This window comes from Leishmania braziliensis, chromosome 9 (genome assembly GCF_000002845.2).
Source record: "Leishmania braziliensis MHOM/BR/75/M2904 complete genome, chromosome 9".
Lineage (NCBI taxonomy): Eukaryota > Euglenozoa > Kinetoplastea > Trypanosomatida > Trypanosomatidae > Leishmania > Leishmania braziliensis.
The window spans coordinates 358,284-372,485 of NC_009301.2; the positions used below are offsets into that span (position 1 = coordinate 358,284).

At 60.7% G+C, this 14,202-nt stretch overlaps 4 protein-coding genes across 4 annotated transcripts; all 4 read right to left on the reverse strand.

The window, feature by feature from the left end:
• Positions 1–845: 845 nt before the first annotated feature.
• LBRM_09_0990 (conserved hypothetical protein) lies at positions 846–4,442 on the reverse strand (the record flags this gene model as incomplete). Its single annotated transcript, XM_001562663.1, has 1 exon — positions 846–4,442. One exon carries the CDS (start codon positions 4,440–4,442, stop codon positions 846–848), a length of 3,597 nt encoding a protein of 1,198 aa, XP_001562713.1.
• A 502-nt stretch (positions 4,443–4,944) lies between these two features.
• On the reverse strand, positions 4,945–6,897 carry LBRM_09_1000 (SLA/LP autoantigen-like protein; the record flags this gene model as incomplete). The annotated part of the gene is made up of 1 exon (XM_001562664.1): positions 4,945–6,897. One exon carries the CDS (start codon positions 6,895–6,897, stop codon positions 4,945–4,947), a length of 1,953 nt encoding a protein of 650 aa, XP_001562714.1.
• Positions 6,898–7,645: 748 nt separating this feature from the next.
• Positions 7,646–9,835, reverse strand: LBRM_09_1010 (conserved hypothetical protein; the record flags this gene model as incomplete). Its single annotated transcript, XM_001562665.1, has 1 exon — positions 7,646–9,835. The coding sequence occupies one exon, from the start codon at positions 9,833–9,835 to the stop codon at positions 7,646–7,648; it is 2,190 nt and encodes a 729-aa protein (XP_001562715.1).
• A 1,747-nt stretch (positions 9,836–11,582) lies between these two features.
• Positions 11,583–12,794, reverse strand: LBRM_09_1020 (elongation factor-1 gamma; the record flags this gene model as incomplete). Its single annotated transcript, XM_001562666.1, has 1 exon — positions 11,583–12,794. The coding sequence occupies one exon, from the start codon at positions 12,792–12,794 to the stop codon at positions 11,583–11,585; it is 1,212 nt and encodes a 403-aa protein (XP_001562716.1).
• Between the last annotated feature and the right edge of the window lie 1,408 nt (positions 12,795–14,202).

Consider the following 14,202-nt stretch of genomic DNA (forward strand, 5'->3'; position numbering starts at 1 on the left):
CGAGGGTGTTTTTGCTTTTCGATGCCTGCGTGGGTGCTTAGAGGAGGAAGGGAGAGGGGCAGAGGGTGAGCGTGGGGGAATTGACAGCCAAAGAGAGAGAGAGGGGAAAGAGGTAGTGATGTGCAGTAGGAGCACCACTGCTTGATACAAAGTGGTTTGTATTCGAACGAGAGGATGGCGAGGGACGAGGTGCGGCTAGCAGGCAGCTGGCAAGTGGATGACGGAAAGAGGAGGAATACATGCCAAGTGCTGCTCAAATGTGCACCCGTGTCTGTGTGCCACTCTCCCCCCACGTTTCCCCATCACCCGCACGAGAACACCTTCACACTCAGGCGATCGACACTCTTGATTGTGGTGGTGGCGGTTGGAAAAGGGGCCGGTGAGTACTGAGGACGAAAGGGAAGTATGCCTGTCTACAGCTTTGCACGAGTTTTTTCAGCAGGGCAGGAGTGTTCGCGGCACTGTGAGAGCTTTCGTGCTACCCTCAACGGAGAGAGGGAGAGATGAATGGTGAATGGTGAATGATGGGCATCCGAATCCGAGTAACCGGAGAGGCAGAGAGCGTGTGTGTCAGAGAGAGAGAGAAAGAGAGAGCTCCACCTTAATAGTGGACGATACAATTGGGACTTTTCTACGCACACACGCACACACACCTTTACCATTCACTGCGACAGGCCTCCCCCAATGAAGCGTGCAAACTCAAGCTTATACGCCAGTGAGAGATGTGGGAGACGTGAGAGGGCCACACTGGCCAATATCAGTGCACACGGTACCGACCTATTCGCCCCTCTCCGTTCCTCTATTCCTCACTGGGCTATCTCATCCCCACTCGACCGCGCTGGTGGTCACAGGTGGAACTCCGTTGATTTCACGTTTGCCCGAAGCTGTTCCACTACATAGTTGGGGCTCGTCATCCGCAACGCCTTCACAACGGAGTGATTTACAGTAGCGGCAGAGGGTAACGACCCCGACGATGGTGAGTGGGGGCAGTCCGTTGGCGCAGCGCCACCCTCTGTCTTTGATGCCGGTTTCTTTGGCTTCTTCCTTGGTGCACCGGCAGAGGCTGCACCGGAGCCTGTTGAGCTGCCGCCAGCTCCAGCTTCGCCCTGCTCCGCGCGTGCCGTGAACAGCTGAAGAAGCTTCGCCGCCAGCACCCCTTTCTTTGTATTTCCCACGCACAAAGTCGCGTGGTACGCGTACTCGCGCACGACGATCACCGGTGCGCAGACGACCACGACGTGCTGCACAGTGTCCATCGGTCCGGGCCGCATGGTGTAGTGTGGGAAGGCGCGACTGAGTTCGGCGGACTGCTGAGCAACTACGGCGTCGTGGTCGTTAGGTGAGCCCGCCGCTGTTGAGGCGGCAGCACCCGTCTCCGTCGCCTCCCTTTCCTCACTCTCACTGCCACCCCCGGCTTCCTCGATAGCCGCAGCTTGCTCGCCTTCCTCGTTGGGGCCGCTCACGTCCGCCGCGTCGACCGCAGTAGCATTCTTCTCCGCTTCTTCGCCATCGTCCGTGAAGTCGGACACTACCTCCACCACCATCTCCTCGTCCTGGTCTTCCCGCTCGTCATAACTTCTGACGGCACGGCGCGCCTTCCCGTGTGCTCGCTTAGCCTGTTCCTCTTTCTGGCGTTGCTCGGCGCGTCGCTGCAGCTCCAGCAGCTGTACAAGTGACAGCTGATTCCCATTCACCTTTGCTCCGAGCATGCGATCCTCGTCATCTTGATCGCCGTACTTGTCCTGGATCTTCTTCAGCTTCCTCTTCTGGTACTTTGTCAAGTTCTTGGCCTGGTCGTTGGCTTTCTGCGTAGCTGTCGTCGCCACGGTGGTGATTACACCGTCTTCCATCGCCGAGGAGGGAGTGAGGGTAATAGTTGCAGCCGGCGTGCCTTGCAGACCTTCGCGGTCGACGCGTGAGTTGCGCGCCCCGCCCTTCGTTCGACGCCCGTCCACACCGCCACCGACACCGGCCGCGTATAGGCTCCGCTGCTTACGCTGCTCCGCACGGAGAGCCTCCACGGAGGGCAGCTCGACAAGGACAGTCGCTGTGTCAGCGGGCACGACTGTTCCTTCGGTGCCGCTTGGCGGGTTGGCGTCTGCGGTCGATGTCAGGAGGCTGGGCAGCTCACGCCGTAGCACGGTGAACGGGTCGACAGCGTCCTCCTCTCCGTGCGCCGCCTCGTCGTCGTCATCCTTGACTCCAGCAGTGATTGCAGCCGGCGCGGCCTCCGCCGGTTCACTCACGGTGCGTGCGACGTAGAAGAGCAGCGCGCACCCGAGCGACATCGACTGCGGGGGCAGATGGTGTCGCTCGCCGGTGTAGAGGTACGTGCCGGTGGCCGTGCCACCCGTCACCTGCGACGCGTACACCCACCACGAGCCAGTCGTCTGCTTCCGTTCCCATGCGCCGCTGAAGGCGACACACCACGCCCCTGCTTCACACGCGCTGTGCATCGCCACCGGCTGAGTCCTCGGTGAGACCACGGCATTGCCGCCAGCATTGTGGCCACCGAGCTCCTGCCAGACGTCGTTCATGGGCCGCAGCAGGCACGGCAAAGCCCCATCCACATCACAGTGGATGAAAAGGTCCCCAAGACGCATCACGCGCCGCACCAGCAGCTCCGTCGACTGCACATCCTTGCCACGCAGCACAAGGTCACCGGCGCTGGTGCGGAACCAGAAGAATTTCTCCCACCAGCTGCGCTGCCGCTCCTTGACGATCACTTTCCTCTCCTTTTGCTCTGCTGCCTTGCGCTCTCCCTTGCGCGCCGCCCCAGCCGCCGCCCTGTCGGTCGCCGCAATGGTGCGCTCCAACTTCGAGCGGTGCTGTTTTTGCCTGCCAAAGTAGTCCGCAGCGTTCGCGTGGGCCGTCTTGGACAGCGCCACCTCGACCACCATCGGCGGCACGTCGCAGTCCTCCTCGCCCGCCTCCTCGTCCAGCACCGTCTCGAGTAAAACGCTGATAGAGTTGCGCTCTAGGAAGAGGTCATGAATCATGTACGCCACTGGGTGCCCCTCTGCATGGCGTCTCTTCAGCAGTATGCGCAAGGCCTCCCACGAGATGCCCGTTGCTAGGGCACCGTTGATGAGCTGGATCGCCTCGTCAACGCGGTCAGCGTTCAGGATGAGCTGCTGACCCTTCAGCTGGTTAGCCGCTATGTCTGTCTCGAGTGCGTTGATGCGGCGCGCGTGATCGGCCGCAAACTTGTCTTCCTTGTTCTTGGAGGTGTTCTTGCGCTTCTCGTTCGACGCATCGATGCGCGCCGTCTCTGTGATGAGAAAAAACTCGTCGCAGACGCGACCGAAGCTGGCGCGGTAGAACGACACCACCCCGTCCTCTGTGTACTGGGCGAGCAAGATGGGCGTGAAGCTCTCGTACTTCTCCGCGACGGCGACGAGGTCGGCTACACCAGCGGCGGCGGTGGAGGCGTCTGGCGCCGGTGGTTCTGCGGCGTTGGCTCTGCTGCCGGGCCCCGCCTTCGATTTGATGAGGTAGCCGCCGGCGGAGGCGAGGTCGACCTTAGCAAGGTCAAAGGCCTCCAACAGACCGGGGAGCAGGGTTGCAAAGATGTCGTCCGTCGACTGCTTCCAGCTCTTCCGGGGTGCGTTAGATACACCAGTGATGGCCAGCACGTGCTGAGCTAGATCAGGTCCAAAGTGTTGAATGCCCGCCACCAATGTTTGCACGACAGTGCGGTCGTTGCTGCGGGTGAGCCCCACCTCCCATTCCGCCTTCATCAACCGTGTGCGCTCTTCCTTGACTTGCTGTTGGGCCAGTGTGAGATCGGCGTCGGCGATGCGCTGCACGTGCAGGTGGCCAGATGCGTCCACGTGCGGAGGGTAGAGGAAAATGTGCGGCACCTCCGCTGCCGATACAGCTGTTCTAGTCACCGAGGACACCGTGGTGGCGGTATCTGCCTCCTGCGCCGAAGCCGACTCGACCGCCACCGCAGCAACGAAAGGGGCCGTGACGGGGTAGACTTGATTCACCATCAGGTTATGGCCCTCGTCATCGCGGTGCGTACGGAGCAGCATCATCATCTTGTACGTGTAGTCGGTCAGAATTACATTGCCCTTCGAGAAGAGCTCCACAATGATGTGGAAGCAGCCCTCAGACGACGAAACACCGAAGCAGAGGTCGATCGTGCGGTCATGCTGCAGCTGCGAGATGCTGTCGAGCCGCCAGGCGCGGACGTGCTTGCGCAGCTTGAGAGTGAACTGTGACGGTACCTTCGGCTTCTCACGTTCCAGCTCCGTTAGATGGAAGCGCACGCCGCTCTCGAGGAGGACGTTCTTCTTGTGCTCGCCGTGCCCAAACTTGAACAAAAACATTTTGCTGTCCATGTTGTAGATGTTAAGCAGCCGCAGCCCTATGAGGTTCGCCCGCATCTCTTCCACTGTCGCCCTCACATCGAGGGCTGTCATGCGCTGCTTCACCATACTGACGCGAACACCTGTGCCTGTATTTTCTCCCCTCTCTGTGTGTGTGTGGGGGGGGGGGGCGGGTGGATGTAATGGGGAGAGGGGTTTCTGCCGACCCACCAAATGCCTGCGTGTACGTGTTACTAGTGTCCATGCGCAGAGAGAGAGAGAGAGAGAGAAAGAGAGGGGCAAGGTGGAGGGAGAGGAGAGGAAGAATGGTTGGAGCAACGACTGCGACGCCCAGATAGAGCATTCAAGGCGACACAGGTAAAGGTGGGCTGATAGAGGGGAGGAGGAGGAGGAAGCCCCCCTGTCTCTCCCCCCAAAGGCGGCAGAGGTGCTGAGGTGGTCGCTCACTTTCTCCAGCGCGAAAAAGAGTGCCAACCCTTCCTCACGCTGTGTTGCACCCTCTCACTGGTGCGTCGTCCTCTCCTTAATTTCCTTTCCCTTTGCTGCTGTGCGCAGACACCACCACGAACGCAATTTTCTCTGCACGGTGGGCACCAGGCCGTGCGCTTCTTCACGCGGGAAGAGGCCACACGTCGTGAAGGCGCAGCATCAGTGCCTCCACCTCAGCCTCTGACGTGCCGATGCCACACGCGATCACCAGCAGCGGGCATGGCGGCTGCCCATCTTGATGCATGCCGTAATTCGTGAACGTGCAGCCCGCAATCATAGTTGGGGTCGACGGTGCGGGGGTGATGACGCGGGGGCCAGTGACCGAGCTGCGGAACAGTTGTGCGCCGAGAGCGCGGGCGGCTGCCCAGTTTGTCGTCTTCTCCCCCTGCTCCGACCCCAATTGCGCACCAGTGCTGCTCGCTTCGGCTGCAGGCCGACCGTAAGTTCGCATGGTGACGGCGACACTGATGTCGTTGCGGGGCATGGCAGCATTGCCAGCCCTTTGCGGCTCACCTACGGTATCCTCATAGCCCTTGCCCTCTTCGCTGTCGTCGACCAGCAGCACCTCCCCTCGCTCGCGCGCAAACACGCGAAGCTGCTGAATCAGCCGCGCACGGCACCTGTAGCGATCGTTCCACAGGGATCGCATGCCGCGCCGACCGAGGCTCAAGGCGGTGATGAAGAGGTCAAGGATGGGGCTCATGCTCGCGCGACCTGCGTAAAGGGCTGCCGCGGCCTGGCAGCACTCCTTGTTGCTAGAGCAGATGATCGAACCACCCACCGGAACCAGAAAGTTCTTGTCGCCAGACTGGACCACAAAGTCGACCCGCCCCAGTCGCTGCGCCGCGTCGAGCCGAGTCATGATGCGGCGGCTCTGCACTCCGTACGCATTGTTCACCACGTAGGGAATGCCGACCTTCTTACAGTACTGGGCAATGGCGACCGTGTTGTCTGGCAGGCGTGGCGCGAAGCAGCTGGTTGTGGAGAGCACACACACCACCTGCGACGGCCCACCAACGGTGTTGACGGCGGTGGCTACGTCGTCCACATGGCACTCAAGGAACAGCGACGACGACAGCGATGATGTCGATGGTGAACCAATGCTGGCTTGGTTACGGCTGAGGCTACCGCTGTCAGTGCAGGCGTAGGGGGCGGCAGAGCGTGCGAGTGGCAGGGCGGGCCGTAGCTGTACCGGCACCGGCACTAGCCCCGCCGCGTCAATGCACTTGAGCGCTGTCTTCTGATCAATACGGGGCCATATGACGTAGCGCGGCGCCTCCGGGGCTGACACACATGTGCGGTCCTGCTTGGTACGATCATCTTCGCACATTCGCGACTCTTGCACTCGGGCAGCGGACGTTGCGTTCATTGAGTCCTTCGTGACGGTGCGTTGCAGCGGCGCCGCCCCTGCCTCCTTCAGCAGTTCTTCTGTGCGCGTCTTCGCTACACACCGAAGCACCAGCGCCAGCGTCATGCCCGTTGCCATTGGCACCACCACCGCGGCCGCGGTCGACGGGGCCCCGGCTTGGCGTATCAGGTCAAGCATGAGCACGTTCGTTACTTTATACAGCAATGATGACCCCGCTGCCTTCGGCTGCTCACTGACCAAGTCGCCGGAGCGCCCAATACCGTGTGTGAGGTGGAAGTGCCGCGTGCGAACGAGGGCAGAGACAACGCGGCCCTCGCGTTCGCCGCCGCCGACGTGGTGTGCGAAGTTGTTCGTGTCCATCAGCGCGAGCTGGCGAAGGATAAGCTCGATGGTAGCATCGTTGAGCCCTTCATCTGGGCAGCAACGCTGCGCCAGGATGGAACGCAGGATGCGGGCCGTTGACTGCAACGACTCGCGGCCCATGTCGATGTACCGCGCCGAGACGAAGTCCTCCGCCAGCTTTAGCGAACGATCCTCCATTGATGCAGACGGCGGTGACGCACCTGCGTGTGGGCCGACACGAGTGTGTGTGCGTGTGATGTGCCGGAGCTGTGTTTCGTGTGGGTCGATGTTGATACACGGGGGATTGGTGTGTGTACGTGTGTGTGTGGGGGGGAGGCGGGTAGAAGATGCCGTTGAGCGCATCACCAACACAAGCGATCGCAGAACAGGTAAGAGCGGGGGGAGGGAGGGAGGGAGGGGTGTGCAGAGGGATGTGGGCAACGTAATCGCCACACGCGCGTGCTCCGGAACGAAATGTGCCGTGTGAGCGAGCGTCGGGGGCGAGGGGGGGGTGAGAGGAAGTGTAGGACGCCGCCGGTGTTGTTGCACGTGATTGGCGCAGTAGTGATTGTGGTGGGGGATCGCAGGCGCATTAAACGTGTGCAAAGTACTCGTCGCTTGGTAGAGAGTTCTTTCTCCCTTGTCGGTTGGCCGAGAGAGAGAGAGCGAGGGAGCATGCCACACATGTAGCTTCTCTTACGTCTCCCCCACCTCCACACGTGTGTTGCCCGGTCGCTCGCTCTCTCTCTCTCCTCTCTGTTTCGCTCTCGACATCCTCAGTGGCTGTGTGTCGACCTTACGTAAGTTTCTGCTCGTGCCTATCACTCCCAAAGCGAGAGAGAGAGAGAGAGAGAGAGAGCGAGCGTACAGCGCGCGAGGGAGAGGGGAGGGAAAGGGAGGAAGTGAATCCAAACAAGATCAGTACCCACGTTATACACGCACGCACACACTCAGTACGAGGTGCGGTCGCCGCGTCCTGGCAGACTAGAGGGGGGGGGGGGCGACAAACACATCGCGTACCTGTCTGTGCCTTTCCAGCCATCTGCTCAGGGCCGCTTCCAAGTTCTGTTCTTTTGCTCCTGAAATCGCTGTGACTCCTATGAGAACGCCCCTATACAAGCGATAGGGGAGTCACGCAAGAGCTGGTTGCCACCAGCACCACTCGAGTATCCATGTACGGCTCGGCGGTAATCCCCTCGATGACACTACCGAAGGAGCGAAGCGGACGCGGCACCGGCAGAGTCGTGGCGCTCGGCGGCACATCGCGGAGGTCACCAACGTACAGTTCATGACCGGATGCCAAGACAAGAGCGTCCGTGAGCATCAAAACAGCTGCAAAGCCCCTGCCTTGACCAGCGCTTGCCGTGCTGACGCCGCCACTCACACCAGCCCCTGCCGTGGCTGGTGACGGCGTCACAGGAGACGTAAAGGCGGAGGCGGAGAGGGAGGCCGGACAGGGACCGAGTCCACACGGCAGGGCCATCGTGTTGCTCTGCACATGTACCGAGAAGGGTGAGTCAGTGCTGCTCCTAAACGTCGAGAAGGTGTTCCCGTCGTGTGGCTGCTGCTGCTGCTCGCGCTGGCGCTGCTGGAACGCTTGCCTTTCCAGCGCATCTCGATCAAAAGTCTGACGCGGCAGGACGGCGTTCCGCACGATTGCCCACCACCCGAGGGTCTTGTACCCAATTATTCCCGAGTAGTGGTGCTGCTGCTGCTGCTGCTTCTGGACGTGACCCAGCGTGTACTCAGCTGACCCCATGGACACGGCAACCGAGCCAACGCGTGAGGCAGGCGACATGTAGCCAACCTTACTGACCGGCACACTCTGTGTGCCAGCCAGCACGACGTGGCACGCGGCATCCTTCTCGCTGAAATGCAGATGCGCGTCGCACACATGCGTCACCGACTCCGCCGCGGAGGACAACCCCAACGCCGCAGTTCCGCAGTTACTTCCGCCCCCGCTCGCCGTCTGGCCGCTGTCATCGCAGGCCTGGATGCGGTAGGGCGAGAGACGGTAGCGGTAGATGACGTGCGGAACGGCGCGGCTGTCGGTGAGGAGGCGCAGTGAGGCAGCATCGGTAGAGAAGTCGCCCGCAGCAGCGCTGTCCGCCCCCTGTCTTGCTGCAGATGCGTGCGATGTGAAGACAGCACCCTTGGCGAGTCGCTGCCGGTGATACTCCGCAAGGAGGCGCACTGAGCCTCCCTCGACCACTCGCTCCACGTAGTGCAACGCACCGCTACTGAGCACCACGACAAGCGCCACGTCCATCGCGACGGCGACCTGCAGGCGCTGCGGAGCCAAGATGCGCACCACATCGGCCTCTACAAAGGAGCAGGCGAAGACGTCACTGCAGCTGCGCCGCACCCGATGCGCGCCTGACCGCTCAAGCGCTTCCACGGCCTTCGCCCGAAGGGCTGAGTTCGACCACGGCGCGGCCTCTTGATGCCATTCTGCTCTGTGCGCTACGGCAGCTGGTGCGTCCGTCTCCGCGTCTCCGAGCTCCTCGGCGGCGCTGTGGCTGCTGTTACGGGGTGACTGGTAGAGAAGCTGCACATCCACGACGACGACGCACCCAGCACTGGCGGCACTGACGAACTCCGGCCGCCCAGCCGGGTCCAAGCTGAAGGCCACGTCCACGACAGCATCCTGTGCCGTGATGGCGCCGCTGCTCCACTTTGCCAGCGAGCACTCGGCAACCTTGTAGAGGGCGCGACTGCCCTCGATGAGCAGCAGCGCCACCGTGCCGACAGTGGTGCCGACTACTGCCACGGCTGTGTCTGTATTGCCAGGGAGGGAGGCGACAGAGAGGCACGTAACGGCACCGGCGCAAAGGGCAACTTGCTGCTCTGGCGACAGTGGCGAGCACGGCGAGGGGGCTCTAGCGGCAGCAGACGCACTAGTCATCAGCGCCACGCCGTCCCTGGGCTCATGCAAGTGCCCTGCCGACCACTGCTGCACCGCTGCGAAGAGGGCATCGGCACCCTTTCCCACCTCCTGCCCTGCCACGCCAAGGGGTTCGCCAGCCACATATTTTGCCATCCCCAGCGGAGATGATGCTGCCATTCTGGTATCGCTGTCGAGTCCTCCACGACCCCCCGTCACCGCTCCACTGCCTGCCAGTGCGCAGGTCAGCCACCGTGGTGCTGGTTGCACCGACACACACGATCCACCGGCGCACACAACGGTGATGCCGCTCGTCCCGCTGCACCGAAGCGTCGCGACGCGAGAGAGGGGATGCCCAGCGTGCAGACTGCCGCGACCACCGCCGCCGCTACTTCGACTGGCAGACACAGAGGCCATTTTTAGTTTTTTTTTTTCCGCTTCCTGATTTTCTCTGCTTTTTCCTCCCTGGCCCTCCGTCCTTGCGGCGTCCAGTGTATGCGTGTATGTCCGTGCGTGCGTGCGTCTGTCTGTCTAGCACTGATCCGTAAGAAACAGTGCTGTTCGTGCTGCGACCGAAGGCGAATAACACAAGTTAGGAGGGGGGAGGAAGGAGGTAAGACGTATGCATGAAGAGCGTCCCAACACGCACGATGAGGGGGGGGTGAGTGATGACCACTACAGCACAGGCGATGGGGACGCTGCACAACATGCCACAGAGAGCATCTTCTCAGGGTGGCGAGTAGCCCGCTAGAGCCGGGGAGGATGGGTGGGATGGGCGTATGTGCAGAGTTCACGTGAGGACGGCCGGCATGCGCGTGTGTATGGCAACGACGCGCTTACTGCTACCAGCTGCTCGTGCTATGCAGTGGACTAAAACAGAGCCAGCGACGAAGCCGTGTTAGGAGCGCGTGTTCTCCCTCTGCGTGTGCATTCGCATTTGATTCGTTATTTTCATTTTCGTTCCTGTAGGCCTCCATTGGGGGGGGGGGGGGGAAGGGCGACCTCCTCTACACCCCAGTGAGACCGAGATGGATCGATCTCCCTTCCGGAAGCCACCGTACACCGGACGCAGGATACGCCCTCCCCCCTCCTCCTCCTGCCACGCACGCATGCTAGCGCGTGGACCTTTTTTTTGTGGAAGTGAGGGAAGAGCGAGCGAGCGAGAGAGGCGGGGGGTGAGGTGGGGAGGCAAAGGGGCGCTGCCTTCGACCCGCTTTCACAGCCAGCTCGCAGGTTTGTGCGAGTGCGTACTATTGCGGAGTGCCTCTCCGCCCCTTTCTAGTGGAAGGGAGAGAGGCACTCCACGAAGTGAGAGGGAGGCTGTCACCCTCTCTCTCTCTCGCTCGCTTTCCTTTTCCTTTATATGTATGTTGTTCTGACTTTAACAAAAAACTTCCCGCTCTCTTCTACCGATTTCCTTGTCGCCGTTTCAGGAGTCCGCTTCGATGAGGTGTGCTCGTGTCCGTTAGCGCCAGAGATGGCGCTAACGGACATACCCACACCCACATACGCACAAAGAACGAGGAAGAGGAAAGGAGGGGCGGGGCGGAGAGGAAACCGCGCGTGCGCTGACACGGAAGCCCACACATACACGCACACTCAGACAGAGTCTCCCTTCATACGTACACGACAAGGCCCGCATCATTCCACAAGATTGCGAGCCTCGAGTTTTTTTTTTGCATTTAGCCCGGAGAAGAAAGATGGAGGGAGCACAGAGAACGAAACATTAGCTGCGTAGGACCTCCTCTCCCCCCCTCGCCCTCGCTTTTCCGTCTTCCCTCCCTCCGTTGCTGCGCATCATTCTTCTGTGTCATCCCTCGCGTCTGAGCCACACACAGAGAGAGAGAGAGAGGGAGAGAGACCGGCATACGAACGATCAACACAGCGATCCGCAGAAGAAAAGGGAGCGTAAAAAACAAATGCGTTAACTACACTGATTAGTGGAGAGGGGCGTGGCGGGTGGGTGTAAGCCAAAGCCACACGCACAAGCGACCAGAGGCGCCGTGCATCATCGCCATGCGCACGCTCACAGTGCACTAACTCTCCGTTACGTCAATAAGGGAAGGAGGAGAGAGCAGTGAAGCAGCCTCTGCGCATGATGCACGCCAACTCAGAGCAGCGTGCACGGGGCAGCAGCGACCGTGCCGTTAGCCATTAAGGCGGCTTACTTGAAGCAGCGGCCCTCCAGCACTGGGCGCGGTATCGTCGGACCCTCCCAGCACAGGTAGTCCGTGATCTTCTCCTTCTCTGCCTGAACGTTCTTGATCTCCTCCCACTCGAACAGCTCTGTGTCCACCACCTCATTCACGATCTCCGGCATGCCCTTGCCACGGAACACCCAGAAGCCCATCAGCTCGTGCGCTGTGTCCTCACCGATGATGAGGGCGATGCCGAAGGCGTACTTGCGCAAGTGCTCCATGCGCTGGAACCAGCCGCGCACAAGGTTGGCCGTCATGAACTGCTTCTTGTTTTCCTCGTTGTACTTGTAGCGCGCCCAGAAGCACGTGTAGCCCTCCGCGTCGTAGTGCTCGAAGAAGTACGGCGCTGCCACCGTGCGGGTGTCGGTGTTGCTGTACTCGCGCTTGTACGCGTCCAGCACGAAGTTGCTCGGCGGCAGCGCGTCCAGCGGGTTCGGTTTCTTCTCTTCCTTCACCGGCTGCTCCTCGTCCTCCGCTTCCTCCTTCGGCTTCTTCTCCACCTTGGGCTTCGGCTCCGCAGCCTTCTTCGGCGCCTTGGCCGGGCCGAAGGTCGCGCCCCACTGCTTCAGCACCTCCACCGTCTTGGGCTGCTGCATCACCGTGTTGTACAGGCGGTACGCGTTGCGGTACTTCTTCGTCAGCTCCTCGCCGTGCTTCGCGTTCATGCGGTACACCCACTGCAACGCGAAGGCAACAGAGATGTCGGCCACGGTCATGCGCTCGCCGACGAGGAAGGTGCGGGTCTCCAGCCACAGCTCCAGGCCAGCAAGGCTCTCCTCCAAGGTGGCCATGGCGCCCTCCGGGGCCGGAATGCCGGCGAAGGACTCCCTCAGGTATGGCATGTTGTGCGCATCGATTTCGGAGGCAGCAAAGTCAAGCCACATATCGACCTGGCTGCTCTCGAAGGGTGTGGCACCGTACAGCTTTGCACCGCTCTTTTCCACACGAGCGATGTGGCGCAGGATGGCGTTGGACTCGAAGATGTAGCCCTCCTCCGTCTGGAGGGAGGGGAAGCGCATGCACGGGCTGCAGTTGCGCGCAAACTCGGGCGTCTCATTCTCCTGGCCGTACTGGCAGACCTTGAGCTCGACGTTGACGTTGGCGTACGCGGCGGCCACCATGATCTTCTGGGAACGCGCGTTCTCCGGATGGGAGCTGGAGAAGAGCACGTAGGGCATTGTTACTCCGTGCCGGGTTAGGTGTGTGTGTGTCTGTGTGTGTGTGTGTCTGTGTGTGTTGAGGAGGGGTGAGAGGAGGGCGTGAGAAGCGCGAGGGAAAATGAACTGAAAGAAAGAGAGAGGTGGGCGAGTGCGATTTTGTTGCTTATTTCAGATGCAGAGGGGGAAGGCAGGGGATCGTCCGAGATGACGCACCAATAGGAGTGAGTGGAAATGGGTGTGGATGTGTGTGCGTGTGCGTGTGCGTGTGCGTGTATGTGCGTGTATGTGTGCGTGTGTGTGTGTGTGTGTGCGTGTGTGTGCGTGTATGTGTGCGTGTGCGTGTGTGTGCGTGTGTGGAGGTGAACATATGCGGAGGAGTGGGAGTTGAGAGAAAGAGAGATGAGGAGAGGGAGGAGGGGGGGGGAGAGGTAGGGGGCAGAGAGCCGGTGTTTCTCACATAGGTAGCCCGAGGCTATGGATGGGAGTATGGCGAGGGAAGAGGAGAGGCAAGGCAGAAAGAGGGAGGAGACACACACACACACACACACACACATGACCTTGAGATCCCGCTGTCTCTGTCCCTCCCTCGCGCTGAACCCCTTCTTCCTCATGCGCTCACCTGCTCTAGGGTTTGAATGAGCGCCACACCCGAGACTGACTGTCTTTAGCTCCCCTCTGTTTTTTTTTTTTTTGTTTTGCCGAGTGTGAATGCAGCGGGGTAGAGAACCTCTCCGCCAAGCGAAAGATGCCCCGTACCCCACAGCTGAGGGCCATCGCGCTGAGTGAGGCGCACACGCTTTGCCGTTTGTATCATTGCTGTTTTTGGTTTGGTGTGAATTATGTCATTTTAGAAAAAAGGAAAAGGGAACAAAAATGACGAACTCTCGCCCCCCCCGCACCCCCCCAACCGTCTCACCTCACCTCACCTCACCTCACCTCCCTCCGCCAGCTGCAGTCTCTCTCGCTCTCACGCTTCCTGCCCGATGTTGCGCCTCGGTGTATATAGCCACACATCCAACAGAGGTGCGCTGAGGGAGTGGGGGGAGGAGCACAACATGAGGGAGAAGGAAGAAAAAGAAAGAGCTCAGAGGAGTCGCCTGCAAAGACGAGGGGCAGCGGACACGCCACACGAGGGAGTGGGGCCATGGACGGGGGCGGGTGGGCGGGGGGTAGGCATTAAAACAACCACAGCCAAACACAGATACGCCCACGCACGGAGCACACACTCAGTGAAACGACGAAGAAACAAAAAAGTCATGTACAGTGTCTACGTCCAGGGGAAGTAGGGGGGAGGGGGTCACATGGACGGCGAAACAGACAAGCGAAAAGTCCGAGAAGACGGCGGTCAACGGAATACGCAGGAGAGGGGCACACCTACACACACACACACAGCCACATATGAAGCACCAAAAGCAAAGTGAGCTGA